This window comes from Xiphias gladius, chromosome 7, assembly GCF_016859285.1.
Source record: "Xiphias gladius isolate SHS-SW01 ecotype Sanya breed wild chromosome 7, ASM1685928v1, whole genome shotgun sequence".
Lineage (NCBI taxonomy): Eukaryota > Metazoa > Chordata > Actinopteri > Istiophoriformes > Xiphiidae > Xiphias > Xiphias gladius.
The window spans coordinates 15361432-15381980 of record NC_053406.1 but is presented as its reverse complement, the minus strand read 5'-3'; the positions used below and the strand labels follow the sequence as shown (position 1 = coordinate 15381980).

At 39.9% G+C, this 20549-nt stretch overlaps 2 protein-coding genes across 8 annotated transcripts; both read left to right on the top strand.

The window, feature by feature from the left end:
- Window positions 1-6815: 6815 nt before the first annotated feature.
- On the top strand, window positions 6816-9872 carry LOC120791522. 3 transcript variants are annotated; one of them, XM_040129950.1, is made up of 11 exons: window positions 6816-6829; window positions 7058-7193; window positions 7359-7664; window positions 7809-7868; window positions 7968-8003; window positions 8170-8280; window positions 8389-8413; window positions 8524-8564; window positions 8652-8702; window positions 8818-8930; window positions 9707-9872. In XM_040129950.1, the coding sequence occupies exons 2-11, from the start codon at window positions 7145-7147 to the stop codon at window positions 9836-9838; spliced, it is 924 nt and encodes a 307-aa protein (XP_039985884.1). In that variant the 5' UTR covers window positions 6816-6829; window positions 7058-7144; the 3' UTR covers window positions 9839-9872. The 3 variants fall into 3 exon arrangements, with proteins under 3 accessions (XP_039985884.1, XP_039985882.1, XP_039985883.1); XM_040129948.1 differs by having other exon boundaries at window positions 8170-8286; XM_040129949.1 differs by lacking the exon at window positions 6816-6829 and having other exon boundaries at window positions 7039-7193; window positions 8170-8286.
- Window positions 9873-10027: 155 nt separating this feature from the next.
- Window positions 10028-19763, top strand: spa17 (sperm autoantigenic protein 17). Of its 5 annotated transcripts, none has more exons than XM_040129944.1 (7): window positions 10028-10116; window positions 10273-10551; window positions 10643-10722; window positions 10845-10888; window positions 11469-13230; window positions 17138-17293; window positions 18905-19763. In XM_040129944.1, the coding sequence occupies exons 2-7, from the start codon at window positions 10398-10400 to the stop codon at window positions 18926-18928; spliced, it is 2220 nt and encodes a 739-aa protein (XP_039985878.1). In that variant the 5' UTR covers window positions 10028-10116; window positions 10273-10397; the 3' UTR covers window positions 18929-19763. The 5 variants fall into 5 exon arrangements, with proteins under 5 accessions (XP_039985878.1, XP_039985877.1, XP_039985879.1 ...); XM_040129943.1 differs by having other exon boundaries at window positions 10044-10116; window positions 10322-10551; XM_040129945.1 differs by having other exon boundaries at window positions 10072-10551.
- The last annotated feature ends 786 nt before the right edge of the window (window positions 19764-20549 follow it).

Sequence of the window (20549 nt, the reverse complement as noted above, 5' to 3'; positions counted from 1 at the left end):
AATGGTTCTGACATGCACTATATTTGTTCTTCAAAACACTGTATATTTCATTTATTTGGTATCTTACAGGCCTGGTAATAGGCTGCTCTCGAGGCTGCTCAGAGTAACAGTACTTCCCCTCAGGACACTGGACACACTCACTCATGTCACGGAGACCTGGAAATTCACTGTACGTACCATTGGGGCAAGGAATGGGGTTGGGATCCTATGAGGAAAATCACATTTGCATGTAGTTTAATGATCCCAAATTGATTCAAACATATAAAAGAAACCCATATTAATTCAACAAAATTCTTCCTTTGCTGTAGGTATAGTACTCTGACTCACAATGCCTCCTCCAGGGCAGTAAAAGCCTCGAGGACAGAGGGTGGCTGAGCGCTGAGGGTCTCGGGCCAAACCCTGAGAGCAGAGAAAGCCTGGGGGGCACACCATGACGCTTAACATGGCCTCCTCACTAGTGGTCTCATTACTGCAGTAGTGGCCTTTCAGGCATGGAGAACACTCCACAGAGCCCTCGTCCTACACACAAGAGAACGTGAAGGAAGATTCAGAGAGTTGACGTTAAAGACATCAACTAGTATGGGGGAGGGACACAGAAAAACACAGACTTAAATTGCAAGGGAGAAGAGGATATAACTGGAATATTACTGATATTGCTCCAATACTGAGAGCAAAAGATTAACTATTATAAGAATTAACTGCTCTTCTTGCTGACATTGACAGATGTACGTACATGGTGAGTAATGCAAAACACTGACACTGTGGGCGGAAAAAGCTAATCTAAAAATAGGACAATCAGAATGGCCTATGGAAGGGCAAGACTAAAACACAAGCTCTGCTTTCCACTGGTTCTGTCAGTTGACCAGTCACAGTGGACTGTGTTATAGATGAGGCCTTACAGAGTAGCTGCCAGACCCGCACACTCTGGGGTTGACAGTGGCTGAGTGGGGACAAAAATAGCCGGCAGGGCAAGCAGAGCAGTCCTCCAGCCTCCGACCTCCTTTCAGACGGAGAAATGTGGAGCTGGGGAAAGACAGGACAGAGTGGATATACTAAATCATACTTATTACACCAGCTTTATCCTTCATTTTACCCCATATAGCAAGGTCTAGCCATGTCATCATCCACTTCATCATCATTCTCACATATTCCTGCAGTTAGTCAACACACAACTACTGCTTACGGTGGGCAGGGTGAAGGTTTGGAGGTGCCCTGCTGACAGAATGAGCCTTCAGGACAAATCAGGCAGTCTTCTCTGTCTCTGTTTCCCATTCGCATGCTGTAGGTGCCCGCAGGGCAAGGAAACTGGGTGCCATATGCGGTCCCTGTTGATTCAACATCGACATTGTTATATCTACATGAATGACTCATGATTACAGCTCCGGAAGAGAAACTAAATTGTATTTATGAAATACATTTATTTTAAGCTGTATTTATTCTTCAACAGTTTGCAAAGTAAAACATTTATTTACTTTAAGGATTTTGTGTGTTGGATTTTTCTAATTACAGGAGTAAACAAATGTATTAATTTAATAGAGATTCTACCTATATTACCACTTATCTCATGCTCATGTGTACCTTCAGGACAGTAGTGTCCTGAGCTGCATCGACCTGATGGAGCTCCAGACCCAGCCAAACAGTACCAGCCCTGTGGGCACGGCCGACATTCACTTTCAGCTTCCAATCCACTGTGACCATTCCATGTCCCCACAGGACACTTGTACTGGGTGGGGAACATAGTTCCAGGGGGACAATAATGTCCTGCAAAGCAGGAGAGTGGTGGTCTCTGGAAACCACCAGTTCCTGATAAAGCATAAATAATATAGGCGTCAAGGTGGGAAAACTTGCAAACAAGCTGCAAGCGATAGATTTTATTGATATAAAGTAGGTCTAGGTGATACTGATACAATCAAATATCACTATATCTTTGACCCAATTCCTCAATGGTGTTATAATTTGACAATATTTTGGGAATTATTATTATAGCTTTTAAAACATTAAACAAACAAGAAAATTTTAGGAAAGTAAATGACTATTAATTTGGATACAGTGATCAAATTGGTAGAAACAGTCATGGCGAATTTCATTTCTCTAGAGCCGTCAAGTAAGCTCAAAAATGGGTCTAATATAACCATACTGCACCTTTTAGGTATACAGTAGGAAAACACACAATGAAACTACATATATATGTAGGGTTATGGAGGTACATTTTGACTCATATGGCAAATTATATATTGTCACATCATCCTACTCCATTAGCCAGTGGCAATTGAATTCATTCTCGTGAAGCTCTGAAATATCAGACAGTGCTTTTAAAGGCCAACTGATCGTGTCTTTGTGTGAAAGATAAATGGCACCTCGAAGACAGGCATATCGTGCTGGGCACTGCTGACACTGTGAGCGGTCACTGAGGTCAGTGCGGTTGCTCAGCGTCCCCGGTGGGCAAGCATTGGTTGGGTCGTTGTGTTTCGAGGAACCAGGAGGACACACAAACCTATAGGATGCAGGCAAACTGATCAAAATCATAGAATAACAATGCCAAGACAGAATTATATTAAAGGCAAGACTGCAAAAATCCCTTTGTAAGATAATTTTTTAATGAATGTGTAAGTCTCAGTACCCGGGCAAATATACAGCATCAAAACACAGTATCATTGCAGTATCACTGAAGCATGCTAGAAAGGAAACCTTGTCTTGAACCTGAAGAGGTTACTTACCCTTGCATGCAGTCCACATCAGGGGTTCTCAGAGCTACCTGTGTGCAGGCCTTCCCTGCATAGCACTCTCTGCAATCAGCCAGCTCATCCTGACCCTCTAAAGGGTTGAAGGAGCCTGGTGGACAGGGCACAGGGTCGCTTGTCCCCTCAGGACAGTAAAAACCAGCAGGGCATTTGAGACAATCCTTAACACCTGGAGGAAATAGTTACAAACATGTTGGTGCCATGCTAGGATGAATGTAGGTTTATAATACACTTTAGGTCTTCTTCATTGGGATGTCTGTTAGATTCATATAAAGGTATGAGTTGGAGTTTTTGTGATCTACCTCTATTCAATACTCACTGCTCATATAGCATATAGTCATATTTCCCTCCATCATCGTTTGGATAGTGGAATCATAGCTTCAGCTTGCCATCAACCATTGTTTTTTTATTGCTAAATTAGACGCTCTCTCTCTTTGACCTCTTGGCATCCATCTCTTGCAGTTCCTCATGGTAACTAAATAACACTTATATTTGTGTATTATCACTGAGTTTTGCTATGATAGACTGCTATACCACCATATTGTTTTTTCCAAAGATTAATTTTTACTTATAAATAAAAGGCAAGTGGAAAATCAACAACTGTGAATATGAAATATTACTCGATGAGTAGTGAGTATAAAGCAGTAAAAATACGGTTTATAAACTCACCTACTGCCCCTTGATGGGGAGTGAAGGTGCCCCGAGGACATATCACTTCTTCCAAGGTGCCAGCAGGGCAATATCTCCCCCGAGCACAGGGTAAGCCAGGACCCGATGAGCCTGTCACACACACACACACACACACACACACACACACACACACACACACACACACACACACACACACACACACACACAGACAAGCATAACATACGAAATGGGACAGTGGGTATAGCGTATCCTGCAGTAACATTTTCCCTCTAAAATCGTACGTATGTAAGTACGGCTGTAGTTACTTATGGTTACACAATTTTATTAGTATTTCAGTATTTTTTGTTCCATTGAAGTCAATGAATTAGTGCTAAGACTTACCTGCAGGACAAAAGCGTCCCTCTCTACATCTCTTACAGGCCACCTTACTTGTCTGACCCAGTTGTTCCCCTGCTGTACCAGCAGGGCAAGGTGACCCGTGAGGGATGGCAGTGCCCTCTTCACAATAATAGCCCTGTGGGCACAGGAACTGGGAGGTGGGTCTCCGTGAACTGCCTTCCAGACAGTAAAACCCTAGAGAAAAGTATTTTTAGGAAAGGTCATAAGAACATTTTTTTACAGGATATCATGGTAAAGACACGCAAAACAAATAGCTAAGTAAAACTGGCCTATTAGACTTGAGAAACTGTAACTTACTGGGTAGGTTTATGGATAGAGTGATATGATTTTCTGTGCAAATTATAATCTTTGGGTGCGAAACTGTGAGTATAAAATGTAGAAGTTTTTTCACTCTACCAGCTGGACAGATTGTGCAGTCTCTCAGCCTCTGCAGACCTCCTTTAGGGCCGTAAGTCCCAGCAGGACAAGGTACAGCTACACCTCCTACACAGTAATGACCTGGGATGAAGAAAAACATACTAAAATAAATGGCTTCTTCCAGGAGGAAATAAAACTGAAATGCAAATGGCAGTAAGCAGTTATAAACACTAACCTACTGGACAGACCACACATGGTAACTCTTCCCTCATGTCTTTGTATGTTCCTGGACGACAGTTGATGGGTTGACTAGATCTGTGCGCTCGTTGGCCCCAGGGGGTGGCCACAGCTCCCCCACACAATAAGGACGTATCATTACATCTACGGCAGTAAGTCTGTCCAGGTGTGGAATACCAACCAGGAGGACAGGGAAGAGGCTGTGACATCCCACTATCTGGACAGTAACTTCCTATGTTAGAAGGAGGACACAGTTTTAATTGTTGGGGCCTTGATAATCACAAAATAACAGATTTATTTCAAATCCACTTTCATATGGTCTTTTATTACTGCATTACCTGCTGGACACTGTAGACACTGGATAGTACACAAAGTGGAATAGAAGCCTGGGGCACAGTCATTACACAAAATGTGATCTACTCCAGGCTCCTTGCCAGGCTCACACTATAAGGCACATATAAGAGACCAATAAAGGAGCAAGGAGAAAGGGCATATGACTTAGATTAATTCTAATTCTAAGGCAAGCTTTACCAACCACTTATAATGACAAAGTGCTGTCGAAGTTTTTCTTTCTCAGATACAAAACATTTTTGGAGGATGTATCTGGAATTGACAAAGTCTGCTACCATCGTCACCTTACGAGGGAATCCAGAGGTGCAGACAGAGTCTACAGGGCAAGTCAGACACTGAAGGACCCCTTCAGGAGAATGTTGTCCTGGGGTGCATAAAGTGAGCATGCCATTGGCTGGGTCACATGAAAAACCCGCGGGACACAGCCTACAGTCCACTCTGTCCTCTGAACTGATCAGACCTGGAAAACAAGGCTGCAACATACAGGGATGAAATGAGTAAAGACACCATAATGACAACGACATGACCTAGCATCAAGTATTCGAGGTATTGAGGTATTTCAGGTATAGACGCACACGGTGAAGGGAAGAAGTGAAACTAAGGGTGAATAGACCTTTTTCATAGCAGACATTCTGACTTATCAACACACGTGTAACAAATTATTAAATGCTGCGTTGCATTGCAGTAACTACTGGAGCAGCGTCTTCTTTATGACAAGTCAAAATGTCTGCCACGAGAAAAGGTCTACGAATCTGATTCACTGCTAGAAAGACAAGTGAAATATGCTGTTTTCTTTGGCTTTCAAATGAGGGCATCACAAAACAGGTCTAGGAGGCACTGAGGTTGTATGACGATGTGTTTTTACCTTGCAGTCACTGACACTGCTTTTTCCTGTGTAGAGGTTGAATGTTCCTGTTGGACATCTATGAGGTGCAGATACATTGCCAGGACAACTATACAACAGAAATATATGATATTAAACACGCTTCATTTTTTACATTTTATTTGAAATTCTTACCTGTGATTCCTCAAAGGAGCAAAAATAATGTCTCCTTTTATACTAAAGTCTGATCTAAGTATTTTTCTTAATGCACAAAGGTATACAAGTCAAGAATTTCGAAGATTTTTGATGACTTACAAATGGCCAGAGGGACACTCTAAACAAAGTTGGTGGGAAAAGTATTTTCCTCCGGAGCACTGATCAAGGTCTGTCTCTTGGCTGACGAGGAGGTCTGCACTCCCTTCAGATGATTCTTACACAAATAAATTAACGTAAGGAATGGTGTAGAAGTCTGTCATTAATCAATATGTTTGACTGTCTTCAAACTGGTTTCTTCTTGAATTAGGTTAATTTGTTGTACCGTAAAAAACTACATAACCTTTAACAGTCATTGTTCTTACCTGAGGCGAGTCCAGATTGTGTCAGCAGCAGAAAAAACCATGAAGCTGAAAAACAGAACAGATGCAATGCCTTCCATGAGCACATTATCACTGAATCTCCAATCAAGTCCACTCTGTTTCATTTATTAGCATATTTTCATTCAAAACTGTTTGGTTTGAGCCACCATGACTGGTTGTTTAAAGGCATGAAAGTGAGAGGCCCTCGGTGACTGAAACTGAAACAAGAGCACGAAATGTGATGCCCAGGTGATTGCTCTAGCTGATAATGGTGTGCAATGATGTTCTGTAACTGTACCTTCCACTTTCATAATGTATGAGTATGTGTTAAAGCTAACCCAGATATTGTCTCTGTTTGTGGATCAGTTCAATTATTTATGAAACCCACCTAATTAATTTAGAGGTTATAATGAAAATAAAATATGGGAAAGATTAAAAAAAATCAGCTAGATTTCTGGAATCATTGAAATTAGGATAGCATTGATTGCTTTATCACAAAAGATCCCTTTTGTTTCAAAGGCAGAGGATTTAAAATGAATGATGTAATTATAGTTGGAAATGAACATCAGCCACATCCTCTGTGCGAGCAAAGAGTGAGCAGTGGTGCATGTGCAGATGTGTGTGCAAACTGCACTATCATGTCCTGTATCTTTTCTCAAGCCAGGTGCAAACTGTATGCTTTGCAGTATTAATGTGTAAGTAAATTTTGGTAATTTAAATGTTAGTATGTCATCGGTGTATCATCAGTTTGGGAATATGCTATTGTCCTTTAAACTTTCAACAGAAATGTACTTTGCAGGAAGTCAGGTGCAATGAATGGAAAGTTATGAATTATTTTTACATAGCTCTAAATCCTGTTGTATACCACTTCCTGTACCCAAAGGTTGGTACATATTTTTAGGTATTTGAGTATTTTCCTGCAGGTGCAAGAATCACCTAACTCCAAGAGAACAAGCTATTCGATTGCTTGTTTTTCGAGGCAGCGGGAATCAGAAAAACGGGCAGCAACAATGATGATCTCAGTCCACTTCGCAGTGCTCTTTTTTTGGATGACGCAAGGTAAAGTTTATATACTCTTTGTCGTTGTTCTGGACTTTAGCAATTAAGTGTGTTAAATACACTTACATGTCATCAATGATGCTCCCAACTAGAAAGTCATGCTTGTTATTTGATGTAAAATAATGTTTTTTTCTGTAAAGTAAATCAAATTCCCTCTCTTTGCAGATTTTGTGAGCTGTGTTAATATGAAGATACCCACTGATTTCTTGACTGTAGCGTTAGGAGAGTCTCTTACATTAAACTGCACCTATAATTGCTCCACTGGATTTGTTCGTGGCTGCTGGAGTAAAGCATCAGACAACTCTGGCTGTCATGGGATATTCAGCAAAGGCAGCTTTTGCACAATATCGCTTCATCTGTCAAATGTGTCTGCTGAAGATCTCAAGAAGAGCTACACTTGCTACACACAAGACACAGATGACCCTCAGCTTCCACAGAAAACTGAGCGCATTGTTTTACTGCAACTAGAAGGTAGATAAACATTTTTATGTGAAAATCAATATAAGATATATATAGATCTTGCCTTGGCAGTTCTTTAAGAAAGCAGCAAGTAAACAAATGTTACGAAGTCAGAAGGAGATTTAATATCAGTGTTTATCGATTGTTTGTTTTCAGCTCAAACAAAAGCCCCAAACTTGACAGATACTCCAAAGACTGAAACAAAAACTGAAACTTGTAAGGACCTTGTATGTTTAAAAAAATACCTGATATAAAATATTACAAAATCACATTACTTTTAATTCATTAATGCTTACTATGTTTTACATTTCTCAGCATCACTTCCTGCTAAGCCAAAAGATTCAAGTGGAGGTGAGATGGCACTTTGAAACAGTGCAGAATATTAAGTTTATCAACATAGATAATGTTTGACTGTATTATGTGTAGTTATGTGCATCTATATGTGGAACTGACAAGTAAAAGTTCTCCTTTCAATCCAATGCAATCTAAGTTAATACTGTTGTTTCAATTTTAACAGGAGAATTTACTGGGATCAAGATTTTAGCAACAGTTACCGTTGCTGTGGCCATGGTGCTCGCAGCATTGGCCGCTTACCTGTGTCTGAACCGGAGCAGACAGAGCTGGCATGGTAAAGGTGATTGCAAAATATTACACTATGAAGATACACTTAAGAAAACTTGAGAAAATACATAACATTTTATCTCCATCATTGTATTAACAATGTCACACATTCCAGGGGAGTCTGTTGTGTCCAGGTCAGGGTGAGTACAATTTACAAATGACTATTTGGGTAAACTTCATTGTTCAATAACACAGCAATGATTTTGCAAAATTCTTAATTAGTCAATGTCTTTATCCATTACCGTTTCAGCTCACCACTGCCATATCACGCTGTCCTCTCACCAGTGAAGGGTAAATACTTTAAAATATCAAATATGAAATGCAAGAATTTTAGCCTCAAAATGCAGTCCTGTCATTCTTACCTGTCATGTTCCCCAGGGTCACTGTCAACACAAAGTGAAAGAGTGACTTTGAGGATTCCAACACCAGGTAAGATGATCTCTGGAAGAGTAATACCACACATCTTTTCTAAGTGACTCAGAATCACCGTTTACAATGCAAAGACCAACAATTACTAATATATTGAATAATTTCTTTGATCCAGATAATGAGAGTGACACTGAGGTTCCATATGCTGACATAATGATCACTGTCCGAGGTGTCAGTACACCAGAGCTCACTCAGGTTGGCTACTCGACTTCCGGAGATCAAAAAGAGGTGAGGGACTTGAGAGTTGATCACAAATCTAAAGCTGGTAAATGCCTACGTTGTGGTTATCAGTTACAGTTGATTGCTGTTGGTGTACAAGGAGGCACAATGAAGACCCAGATTATATCATCTTAAATTAATGAGCAGTTACTTGGCTATGCTTTATAGCCAGCTCAAGGCTTAGGTGAACAAAGGAGCTACCATACGTAGAGAGTATCAGTCACTTCCGGTTTGCCAAACAAGAAACTTAAAAATGGGGAGTCTTGTCATTTTGTATATTATAAAGTGTGTACGCATTTCATAAGTATGTGTTTTTATAAACAGACATCGGGTCAGTTACTAATTTATTTATTTTAGGTGTTTATATCGACTAGGTTCGACTAAACTTTAGAAACACCTTTCAGTGTGAAGAATCACCATCTCTCTAAAACTGTTTAAATAGAACCTGAACATAGCCTTAATGACGGTAGAACTTACTGCACAGGTATTGAATTAAAGTGTGTAATTTTAACCACATTTTCAGCAGATTTTCCTTTTTTTTTAAAAATTGATTTTCTTGTTGTCTGCATATTTGCAGACTGCAAGGTCAAAATGCAAACCTACCAACACATTGCTTTGAAACAAGTTGGGGCTTACCGTGTCTTCCTGTCACTTTTAAACATACCATGTAATACAACCACATTTATCTTTTACTATCACTGATAATATTATTAAAGAGCTTTAGGGGAGGACCAGGGTTGCTATTCCCTACATGCCACATACGTTTTTCTCTGCCTCCCCTCCAGTGGTGGGGGGATGAATCAAGGTCTCACCTGCAAGCCTCACGATCAGCTGACAGACTGCATGTCCCCCTGCCCAGAGAGGTCAGCCGCAAGATGAGCACCAACTCGGAATATGCAGTCATCACATATGCCTGAGAGAGAGAAGGGAATCACGTCTGATTTCGCTATACATGCTAATACACGTTATATGTCTTTTTTTTTATTTTAAATAATGGTATTTTATGTGTACTTGTATAGTTTGCTTTCAGTGTGTTATGTGTATAATGAACCCGAAATTATATCCAATAAAGACATTATTTCTTGTGAGTTTTATAGCATTTGAGCCTTGTCAGTATCCGTAGTTAGAGTCGTCGCTTAGAAACAGTTATCAACAAAAAGTCTACTGTTGTTAGCTATAGCATTTAAAAGTACAGGTGGGTACGAATTTAAAGTAATATCAGGTAACAGGTGCAACGAATTACTCATGTTTTGACATTTTTTAAATGTTACTGAAGATATATTAATCAGTTTAATTGGTGTGCGGCTGCCCTAACTACAAACGTTAAGCTAACATTATGTTCTTTACAAAGTTCCCAGCTAACGTTAGCTTCTCTCCCATTCTACGCTAAACATCGGAAGAAGGTAAATAAACTACAGAGGCCAAACTTCTCCAGGTCAGATATCTCTTGTTACCGCCCAAGTTTATCTTGAAAAAATGGCAGTGCCTTTCTCCAACACTCACCTGCGGGTCCCGCGAGGATTTGGTACAATCCTGGAAGGACTGGCCAGAGAAGTCCTACGAGACCAGCCTGAAGACATCCCTGAATATGCTGCACAGTACTTCGAGGCACTTCTCAAACAAAGAGAAGGTAGCTCCAAGTTTCTATGTTGTAAAATGGGACGAATGCGATTAACTGCTGTCAAATTATTATTATTATTTACTTTTTTTTTTGTTTGCAGAGAGTGGCATGGACCCCGCTGAGTGGGCTGCTAAACTGGAAGATAGATTTTACAACAACCCTGCATTCAAGGCTACTGGGGTATGAAATCCTCCTACAGTATATAAGCCTACTACTCTTAGCATACCTCTAAATCTTTCCTCTGTTTATCAGTGAGTCTCTGTTTAGCCTTAGACCTTTGTTGTTTGTTTTCTTCCCAACAGGCTAGTCCTGAAAACGAGCCTGCAACAGAGATCTCTATTTCCAAGTGAGTCTCACCCTATGTGCTATCAAAACCCAAGAGGATCAACAGGAGAGGGAGATGATGAAATGAGGGAAAGGATAGTGACAAGTGGAGATGAGAATGCAATATTATTTTTTCATGTTTATTACTAAAAGGTTCACATCAGGAGTCATTTAGTGTGAGGTTTTCTGTAGACGTGGTTGTGGTTTTTGTCCTGACTAGGAAAATTAGGAGACAGATTTAGGACTATACAATCATAGTCATAAAACTGCAATTATCCCTGCATAATAACTTCGCAGCTACACCTGCTCTGGGGTTTGGATATACAGGCATTGTCCAAGCAATGGAAGGTGTAGTTTTTAAATGCCAGAAAATAATCACTCTACAGTTGTTAAAATAATGTGTTCAGATGTTATAAGCAAATGCAGTAGTATCTACTAGAATATGAATGTATTGTACAGCTGCAACAACACAGTGACAGGCATTATGACATTGCATGGTTTTGGAGAAGCATCATTTTCATTTATGTTGTCACTTAAATTTTCCCCTTGTCATACTGAACATTTCTCACATTAAATCTTTTATTTTGATTGGAACTTTTTAGAGAAGAATCATATGAGTCCCAAACTGAAGATGAATCAAGTCATTCAGCAGAAGCCTCAAATCTTTCCACCACACAACCTAATGTATCTGAAGAGGTTGATTTAACTGAAAGCAAAGAAGAAGAAGAAAAACATGATATTAAAGGGAAACAGATTAGTTCAGTGGAAAAGAGACTTTCAGAAGTGGAATCAATCAACAGGCTTCCAGCTGCAGATGTACAGTCAAGTGAACTGAGTGGGAAAGAGAAGGAAAAACATCTCACAATAAATAGACTTGATCAAGTTGACAGGGCAGTTAACGAAAACGATAGCAGCTATGGTCCAGACCAAGATGTACCTCTATCTGAGTTAGAGTCCACTGACTTGTTATTATTCAGTGGGGTTTATAATGTAGATGTGTGTGCTCAGGAGTTAGGAATGGCTGGAGATGAGGAAGGTGATAAAAAAGAGACTGCAGTTGTTCATAATGAGAATGTAGACTCACAAGGAGAGAACAATTTTGAAGTTGAAGAACCAGTGGAGGTCTTTCTGTCATTGGCTGATGACGTTTGTGCTACAGAGCTTGGAGGAACAGAGAGAACAACGAAAAGAGCCACTGTTGAAAATGATACACTTGCCATTGAAGAGGAAAGCTTAAAACCCCAACCTGAGGAAACTCTTGTACAATCATCACTATCTAAATTTGAAGCCCCTGAGGGCAATCAACAAGAAGCAGAAGAACAGGCAGAAAAAACAAAGGAAGAGAAAGGAACTGAGACTGAAACTTCTGGGGATACACATGAAACTTTAGCTCATATTGAGGCTGGTGTAGATAGTAAGGCTGTACCAAACAGGGATTCTTTGGTTGAGATTAGCTTTGAAGATGTTCCAGAGGCTCAGCAGATTACTGAGGTCAGGGAGAAACAGCCAGAGGAAAAGGGTTTAGTAGAGGTCTTAGAGACCAAGATATTAGAGATGCAACAGGAGAAAGAGTCCAAGGAAGTAACTGCTGTAGCAGCAGACCAAGCTCTATCTCGTTCAGAACACCACGATGAACCTGAAATGGAGGGAGTTGAAAAAGAATTTAACTCTGAAGGGGAGGAAATGGAAAGTCAGCATGAGACATCTGATCTAATGAAGGAGAAGGTGAACACAAATGACTTAAATTTAAATGACAGTGATGATGATGAGAAGGGAGAAGGTGTGAAAAACATCAGCACATCACATCAGCCCACCACCGAGGCAGACAAAGAGAACCCAGAGGATGAAGCCGATCATACAAATGAAGATAACGAGAAGATAAGAGAAGAAGAAATGAAGTCAAATGACCCTGGCTTTAAAGATGATGAGACGACAGACACGGCTGGAGAAGACAAAGAGGACATACATACAGGAGGTTATAGTGAGATGGAGGATGAAGACATTGATGATTGTGTTGCAGAAAATCATTTCCAGTCAAGTACATCAAAGGCTGCAATGGAGGCAGAGAGTGAAACCTTAGAGGCAAGTACACAACATCTACCAGAAGAGAATCAGAGAACACTGGTAGATTTACAGCCAGAGGATGCAGTGGAAGAAAACGAGGTCACATCAAAGGAAGCAGAGAAAGTTATAAAAGAAGGAAAGATTGATTCTGAAATACAAGAGAAGAGTGATGTAATGTGTGAAGAGGAGAGCATCAGCCTCACTCGTAGTGCAAATGGGACAGCTGCTGACCAACAAGGAGAAGAAAGGCCACTTGGGTTTGAAAAAGCCACCACAGAGCCTGAAGGCAGTAGTGACAAGGTAAAGTTTGACACTTCTTATGTATGTGTGTGCGTGCGTTGCCATAGCTGCAGTAGCTAGAGAATGTGAGGGCAAATTGCACATGATACTACACACGGAGTGTGTGTGTGTGTGTGTGTGTGTGTGTGTGTGTGTGTGTGTGTGTGTGTGTGTGTGTGTGTGTGTGTGTGTGTGTGTGTATCTATATATATATATATATATATATATGTACATACATCAGTGACGCATGGTATTTCACACATTTTTATATGCCCTTACAGTACATATGAACATTTTTGATTGCTTACCATTTGTTGTCATAACTTGTATGATTTGAATATAATAGAGGCTAATGCAGCTCACCACATCTCCTCCACTTTTATCAGCAGGCTCTGGATAAATGTTCATACAGTTTCAGACAGAGGTGTCTCTAGCCTATATAAATAAACCCTTCAAACATGAGTCTAAACAACAGTGGCCCTCACGTTTTTTTCTCCCCTGGGCTTTCTAGGGGTTAGATAATTGAAAATATCTCCAAAACAGTTAATTTTGTGGATGACGTATGGTAGCTGCTCTGATAAACTTGGAATGTCAAAGAGAGGGTCATAATCAGAATTGTCTTGACTGAAATATACAGAAATTGCAGTTTCAGTCTTAAAGTTCAGCATTATCTGTGTCTTTGTTCATATACTGGCATGTTCAAGATTCTGTTTGAGGCTTTTACTCTGCCGCATGCTCATAAAACTGTAATACGGTTGCTTTGTTAGTGCCAGATCCACTCTCCTCTTGGGAGCCACCACAGCCTCCACAGATTGAAACTGAATTCGGTAATCTCTCATCATATAAAACAGATTGAACAATTTGTCTAGTTGATTAGCCTTTAACATTTTTACTGCTGTCACAGTTAGCCCCGTCTGATTTGTCTGGACCAACAGGGTTCCAAACACGCATGGAAGGAGTGTAGGAAGGGGTACTAAGGATGTTACCATGGTAACCCCTCACCATCCTGCTCTCTTTTAGTGTCGTCATGGAATTAATAGGAGATGGTGATGCTGATAGTTGCTAGGCACCATTTGTATCAGTAATCTACCTTTAATAGCAGTTTCTAACTGACTGGTTAAACACTAAAAACACACTTTTGTATTTCTATATGAACTGCTACTTTGTATACTCTTGCTTAGTGGCAGAATTTATTTCAGCTGAAACAAAGCTATTACAAAACTGTACAGTATATAGGCCATCTGTTCTTACAGTGACCTAGCTGCAGTATCTCAGATGCATTGTTTAGTCTTTATTTGAACTTTTATGCCTTTAACTCACTTTTCACAAGTGCCCACACTGATGTTCCTATACTCTAACCATCTTAGGTTGATAAATATTGTGTTACATATACTAATGATTAGTCTACTATGAGCAGACTACCAGCAGTATGATTGATTACAGTAAATTTAATTACACAGTGGTTATCATTCCTCCAAATTAACAAAGTGAATTGATTGATAAAGCAAGTCGGCTTAGTGAAATTGGGCGTGAGGATAACTTAACATATTGTTTGATTGGTTAGCAAACCAGCAGGAGAGCATTAATGTCAGAGATATAACTCAGATAAATTGATGTTTTCTGTTTCTCTCCCTCTCCGTCTTGTCTCTGAGGCTGGCAGAGGAGTGTGGGCGGCCATACCAGCTGGGATCAGAGGGATGGAGAGGGCTGTTTGCTCACTCAGCCTCTAATAAATTTATAACACCTCCTAGTGTAAAACAGTCCAAGATGCTTACACTTTTTTATTTTCATGCTATTAGTAGAATTTGAAAGTCAGCAATTATTATTATTTATGACCATCTGGCTTTTATATGGTATTTCTATGTTGGTCATCTGTTTTCATTTGTGGAGTTTATGATTGTAACACTGCAATTTATGAAGTTTTTATGATGCTCAGTCCATGTGGTAGTCACTTTGCCTGTTCCTTATTAATATCCAGACTAAATACTTGCATCATTTTCACTTGTTCCAAAACTGTCAAACTTTAAATCACTCAATCAGTCATGAAATAGTTTGCATATTCAGCCTATTTCAGTTACTCTTCCTCAGTCTTTAGGCTGTTCTCGGTTCCTGTTGCCGGTCTGTTAAAGGTCTGTAACAGTAATGTGAACACAGTAGGTCAGCAACTTAATGAGACTGAAAAGATGGAACACACGCTGTCATGTTTGTAGGAGGTCTCTCTATCCATCCCTCCCTCTTTCTGCCTTCCTCTCTCCCTGACTGTATGTTACTCTCTCTCACTCTGTGCGTGAGCGGGTGTTACTGAACATACAGTGATTGTTAGTAAGAGCCAGTGAGGCATCTTTTTTATACCAGATTCATTTAAAGAAAGCTTTGCTTAGTCCACATAGAAATTGAGGTATACAAGTCATACTAAGTCAGCTTCTCTGAAGACTGAAGTCATCTCTGAGAGTAAGACATGGACTGTCACAATGTAAGTAAAAGCTTCAGATTAACTTTTTTTTAGGTTTTCTTTTTCATTTTTAACCACTTATTAATTACTAATGGTATTTACTAGTATTTGGTTGTCCTCAGACTGCATACTGCCATGTGTGCTGTTGATTGTTTTTTTCCCTTAATTAGAGTAAAATATATCTTAACCATTTGTGTATTTATGACTCTCAAATGTTCAATTTTTCAGAGAGAGGCAAATACATAAAACCCTTTTATTAAGCCGTTTTCATCATAGGTGGATGGTATTACATGCAATGTGCATCAGAATATTTCAAATCAGCCTGTCATATTAAGTCATTATTAAGTCCTGAGGCAATAAAAACATTAAGGTGTGTAGCCGGCACAATCCAGTGAAGCAGCCCTGCATCTCTGCTGCTGCAAAAGAGCTGGATTCTGGCTGCTCAGTGAGCAGTCAGACACAGAGGCTAATGAATGCTGGCTGAGCAGGTGGGTGGTCACACTCCTACACTGGAGGGGTTTCACTGGAGACATGAAGCACTGCTTCACCAAGGTAGTGGGATGACAGTGGGCCTTTGCTGTAGGCTGCCTTTGTGTGAAATGTCAGTCTGTTTCCATAAGAAAAGCAAGAGGTGTAGCTGATCTGTGTTCACCACAGAATTTGAAAAGCTGTTTACATAACTCATCGACAGCCTTGGCACTATTCCACTGACACTTTATGACAATCCAGAATTTCTCTTCTGTTGACCACACGTTTCCTTTGGGACAGCGGGTGCTGTACTTTCAGTCACTGAATAAGCTGCTGGTGTTGACTGCAGTAGCATTTTTGCTGGGTCATCCTTTTCAGCCAAAGGTTGCAGGGCCAGAAGTTTTTTTTTTCCTTGAAAGATGATTTTAAACTTAACCCTTTTTTAACCATAACGCCAGTTTATGTGAAATCAAAATCATTAGCTATTAATAGATAGTCAAACATGCAGCTATCTTTTACACCTTCTTTGTTTCTTCAGAGAAAAAGCAGATTTCTTTATTTGGTGTAATGAACAATAATGAGTGACCTCAAATGTCCGTTGCTCAGTTTGGGAGTCCACTGTCTGCCATAAAAAAACAAAAAAAAAACAGCAGACCATGGTAAGTCATTACAAAATAGTTTGACTCAGACATGTTTTCTACAGCAGTGTATTATACAGTATATGACAACAGGAGAAAGGGAGTGCAAACAAGGGAGGCAAATGTAGGTCATTGACTTCTTGAGAGCCTCACTTAAGTCGAGATAAGTTAGCTACTCGGCAGCAAGCACACATCCCATGCTGTCAAAAAGACAGTGTTGTAGCATATAGAATTAACTTTGCAAAATATGAACACAATATTTTAATGATGAGATTCACCCACCAGTGTTTGAGGAAGAAAAAATCACCATATGCTAATTTAATTTGCTGTCCTACTGTGAGAAATCATCACTGTGTGGTCCTCTGAGCAGGAGGAGTGCAGCCGACCTCAGGAGGAGGAGGACATCATGGACATCCCCCTGGATGACCCTGAGGCCAACAGGGCTGCTGCCAAGATCCAGGCCGGCTTCCGTGGTCACATGACCCGTAAGAAGATGAAGCCGGAGGACAAAGCAGAAGGGGAGGAGGTGAGCAGCACTGGTGATGCGTTCAACGGCAGCCAGGGGGACACAGGTCGGTGGTATAGAACCAAGAGATAGGCGTAGGTCATATAATGCCGTTAAAGAGGGCATTCTGGCTAGTGACTATAAGGATGGTAACGGAGGCGCCCATCAGGAGATGTAACTACAGTAGGTGATATAAGGTAAGTGATGGAGAGCATAAGTTGCTTATTTGACCATAAACAGAGTCTTGTGAGACTTGGAGTTAAAGCAATTTTATATTTTATATACGATAAGGAAGCAAATGTTTGGCATAATGCAAATCTGCACAGTAATGCTGCCTAGTTTGATGTTTTAAGGATATTCTCCATGTTGTTGGTAGAGTATTAGTCTTTGGTTTAACGGGTGTCCCATCTTGAGATGAAATTGGAAAAATCTTGTGACCATAACCTTTCCTCAGAGCCGAACACTTGAGCATAATGCAGGAACACAAAATGATTTACCATTTTACACACTGGGAAAGGAAACCATTTTAAAAGCGATAAATAATTAAATGCACCTATTGAGGCCCTTATGGGTTATACCAAGTGTGATTGATAGAAAACATAACTGAATGACTCATTTAATTATTCCATGAGCTCTCCAGCAACAGATGGTTGAATCTTTCAATTAATTCTGTTAAAGGGGTTATAAATGAATCTGCCTCTAGATGTGCTGGTAAATCATGAGAGAGGCAGGTTCTCCCAGAAAAGTTATATTCTCACAATGTTATGATGTTTTCCAATTTTTATTTTATACAACGTTGGAGGAGGAAATGGTTTCAGAATTCAGTTAATCCAAAAATGTTTTGCTGTGTTCTCCGGGGCACATCTATTAGTTCAACAAAGGTTTCATTTAGATTTGTTTTTATGCTTATACAAACCAAAGCCAGGCAACAATAGCACAATATAAAACTCTTAAAACTCAACCACACATTTACATCAGATATCCGCTCAAATCATATGTTTTGAGCCTGAACCACCAAGCACGTGTGAATTAGAGAGGTTTTTTGAGAAGTAAGAGAAGGCTTTAGATGCTCGGCCACACCTTTTCCTGTAAGACAAAGCAAGATTTTCTTTGGGGATGTGCCTGACACAAGGCATGTATGTCAATGATTCTCTGTAACCCAATTGCTGGCTGCCTTGCATGCTTATGTAGGAGATGTATTTATAGCTCCAGGTGCTTCAGTTACAGTATATGCTTCCGAGGGCTGAGCAGAATTAATGGACCTGTCAGATTGGAACCGAGCATCCTGAGCCCCTCCCAATGGGGGAGACCCCTTTTTCACAACAGAAGTGGGTTTTTGCGCTCACCAGTTATGTCAGCAGTCACAAGGAATTAAGTTCTCAGAATTGCAAAATACTTAGAAAAGTAAATTCTACTTGAATTCATTTGCATTATAGAAAGATTCCTCCTTAAGTAGCAACTCGATATAAAGTTTTCTTCAAGTTTTTTTTTACAAAAGATCCACCCACAAGTAAGGTTACAGTTTGCGACTATGTATCACAGCGTTTAACCTTGATGATAAGAGCATACACAGGAACTGTCCTTTCCAGGCTCTGCTGTGCCTACCTACACCTTGCTTATTTCTGTTTTTAGAGACAGGAGGATCGGGGGCAGTAGAGAGAGACGACACATCCGTGCCAGAGCAGTGATACCCCTGTCCTGACCTGGATGAAGAGAAGGAAGTGGAGCAAGGTAGCGAGAGATGGCTGGCATAAGCCGACTGGGCTGGCTTTCGGACACACCTTTCTACCCCAGGAGTCATTTTCTTTTTCAACACAAATTAGCAGTAAAAAAAAAAGAACAGTTTTGAGGGTGTGTTATGTGAATTTTGTGAACTTTAACACTCCTTCTCTGCTTCTCCAGCAGTCTCATCAGTACTGATGTCTTTGACCCAGAATTTGCAACTCACTGCATGTACTTGTGAAACTTCTGGTAGTGTGCTAGTTTTTAGATGATGATCTGTGAATGTGAAAATGAATGTCCTCTAAATGCTAAACAGGGTTTATTTGGATGGATCAGTTCATACCATCTGTCTATAAACCTTTTATGCATCAGCACTAGACTTGGCGTAACTAGTGGCTTAAATCATTTCTTATTTTGCATTGTTTTCTGATGTGCTTGTATTTTGACTATGATTTACCTATCTGACTTGCTCACAAAAATGATTAAAAAATCAAAAATATCAAAAGAAAAGTAGCTATGTATATTCTATTTATTCTACGTTACAACATTCAGATTGCAATTGCCTTGATTATCTTTTTGAACACAAGTAAGTTCTCTTCTCACCTGTTCAAACATTTTCTATAAATCTGATCTTCCAGAACAGTAAGCATGCAGTAATTACACTTTTTGTCCAGATGCATTTGCTACAGCTTTACCTTATGAGACACTGGTTCAATATGCTTGTTGACTTGACTTGTTTGACTCATGTTAAATCACGTGTAAATTTCCATTCCACGGTTTGCAGAGTTGTCATGCTTTAGAACTAATTGAATAGTACCTTGCTGGACTTTGCTGTAGAGTCATGGCATTACACTAATAAATCCACCTTAAAGATATGGTGAAATGTCTGTTTTAAACTTCATTAATTCAAGTTAAGGATCTGATGGTTTCAAACACTACCTTTTTTGTCACCTGTCACCTCTATGTTCTTGAAGGTGGTAAAGTTAAGATTGTTGTGCAACACCAGAGCAGCCACAACTGCCTTTTTTTTTGTTTGTTGCTGCAACATAAGCAAGGCTGCTAATTGGAGAGAGCAGGTTTTTCCATGAAGCTGAAATAATGTTTTGTCTCCCGTGTGGCTCTCTTACACAAGAAATCTCATGGTAAATGAATAATAGAGAACTCTGCATTTCTACCATTTACAGATTCTAGTTACACTAGACAAATTACTTGAGTTTATACTAATAATAATAGTTATTAGATAGGGCAATTAAAATAATTATATTTTACACAGTTGCACAGTCCATATGTATTAAACTATAATTATTTTTCATCCTTTCGACAGGTACATTATCATAAACACCTATACCATAGACTGATGTTTGTAGATGTTGAGTGTTCTGCAACACATGACCTACCTTTATTGCATAAGGCTGTTTAATATCAGAAAAGAATAACACAGTTTTTGCTTCATTTGCCCGGGCAGTCTTGTTCACTTTATGAGATGCAGGCTAGAGCATCTTCAGTCTCTCAATGCACCCACTCAGCCCACCCACGCACATCTGAGCCATACAGC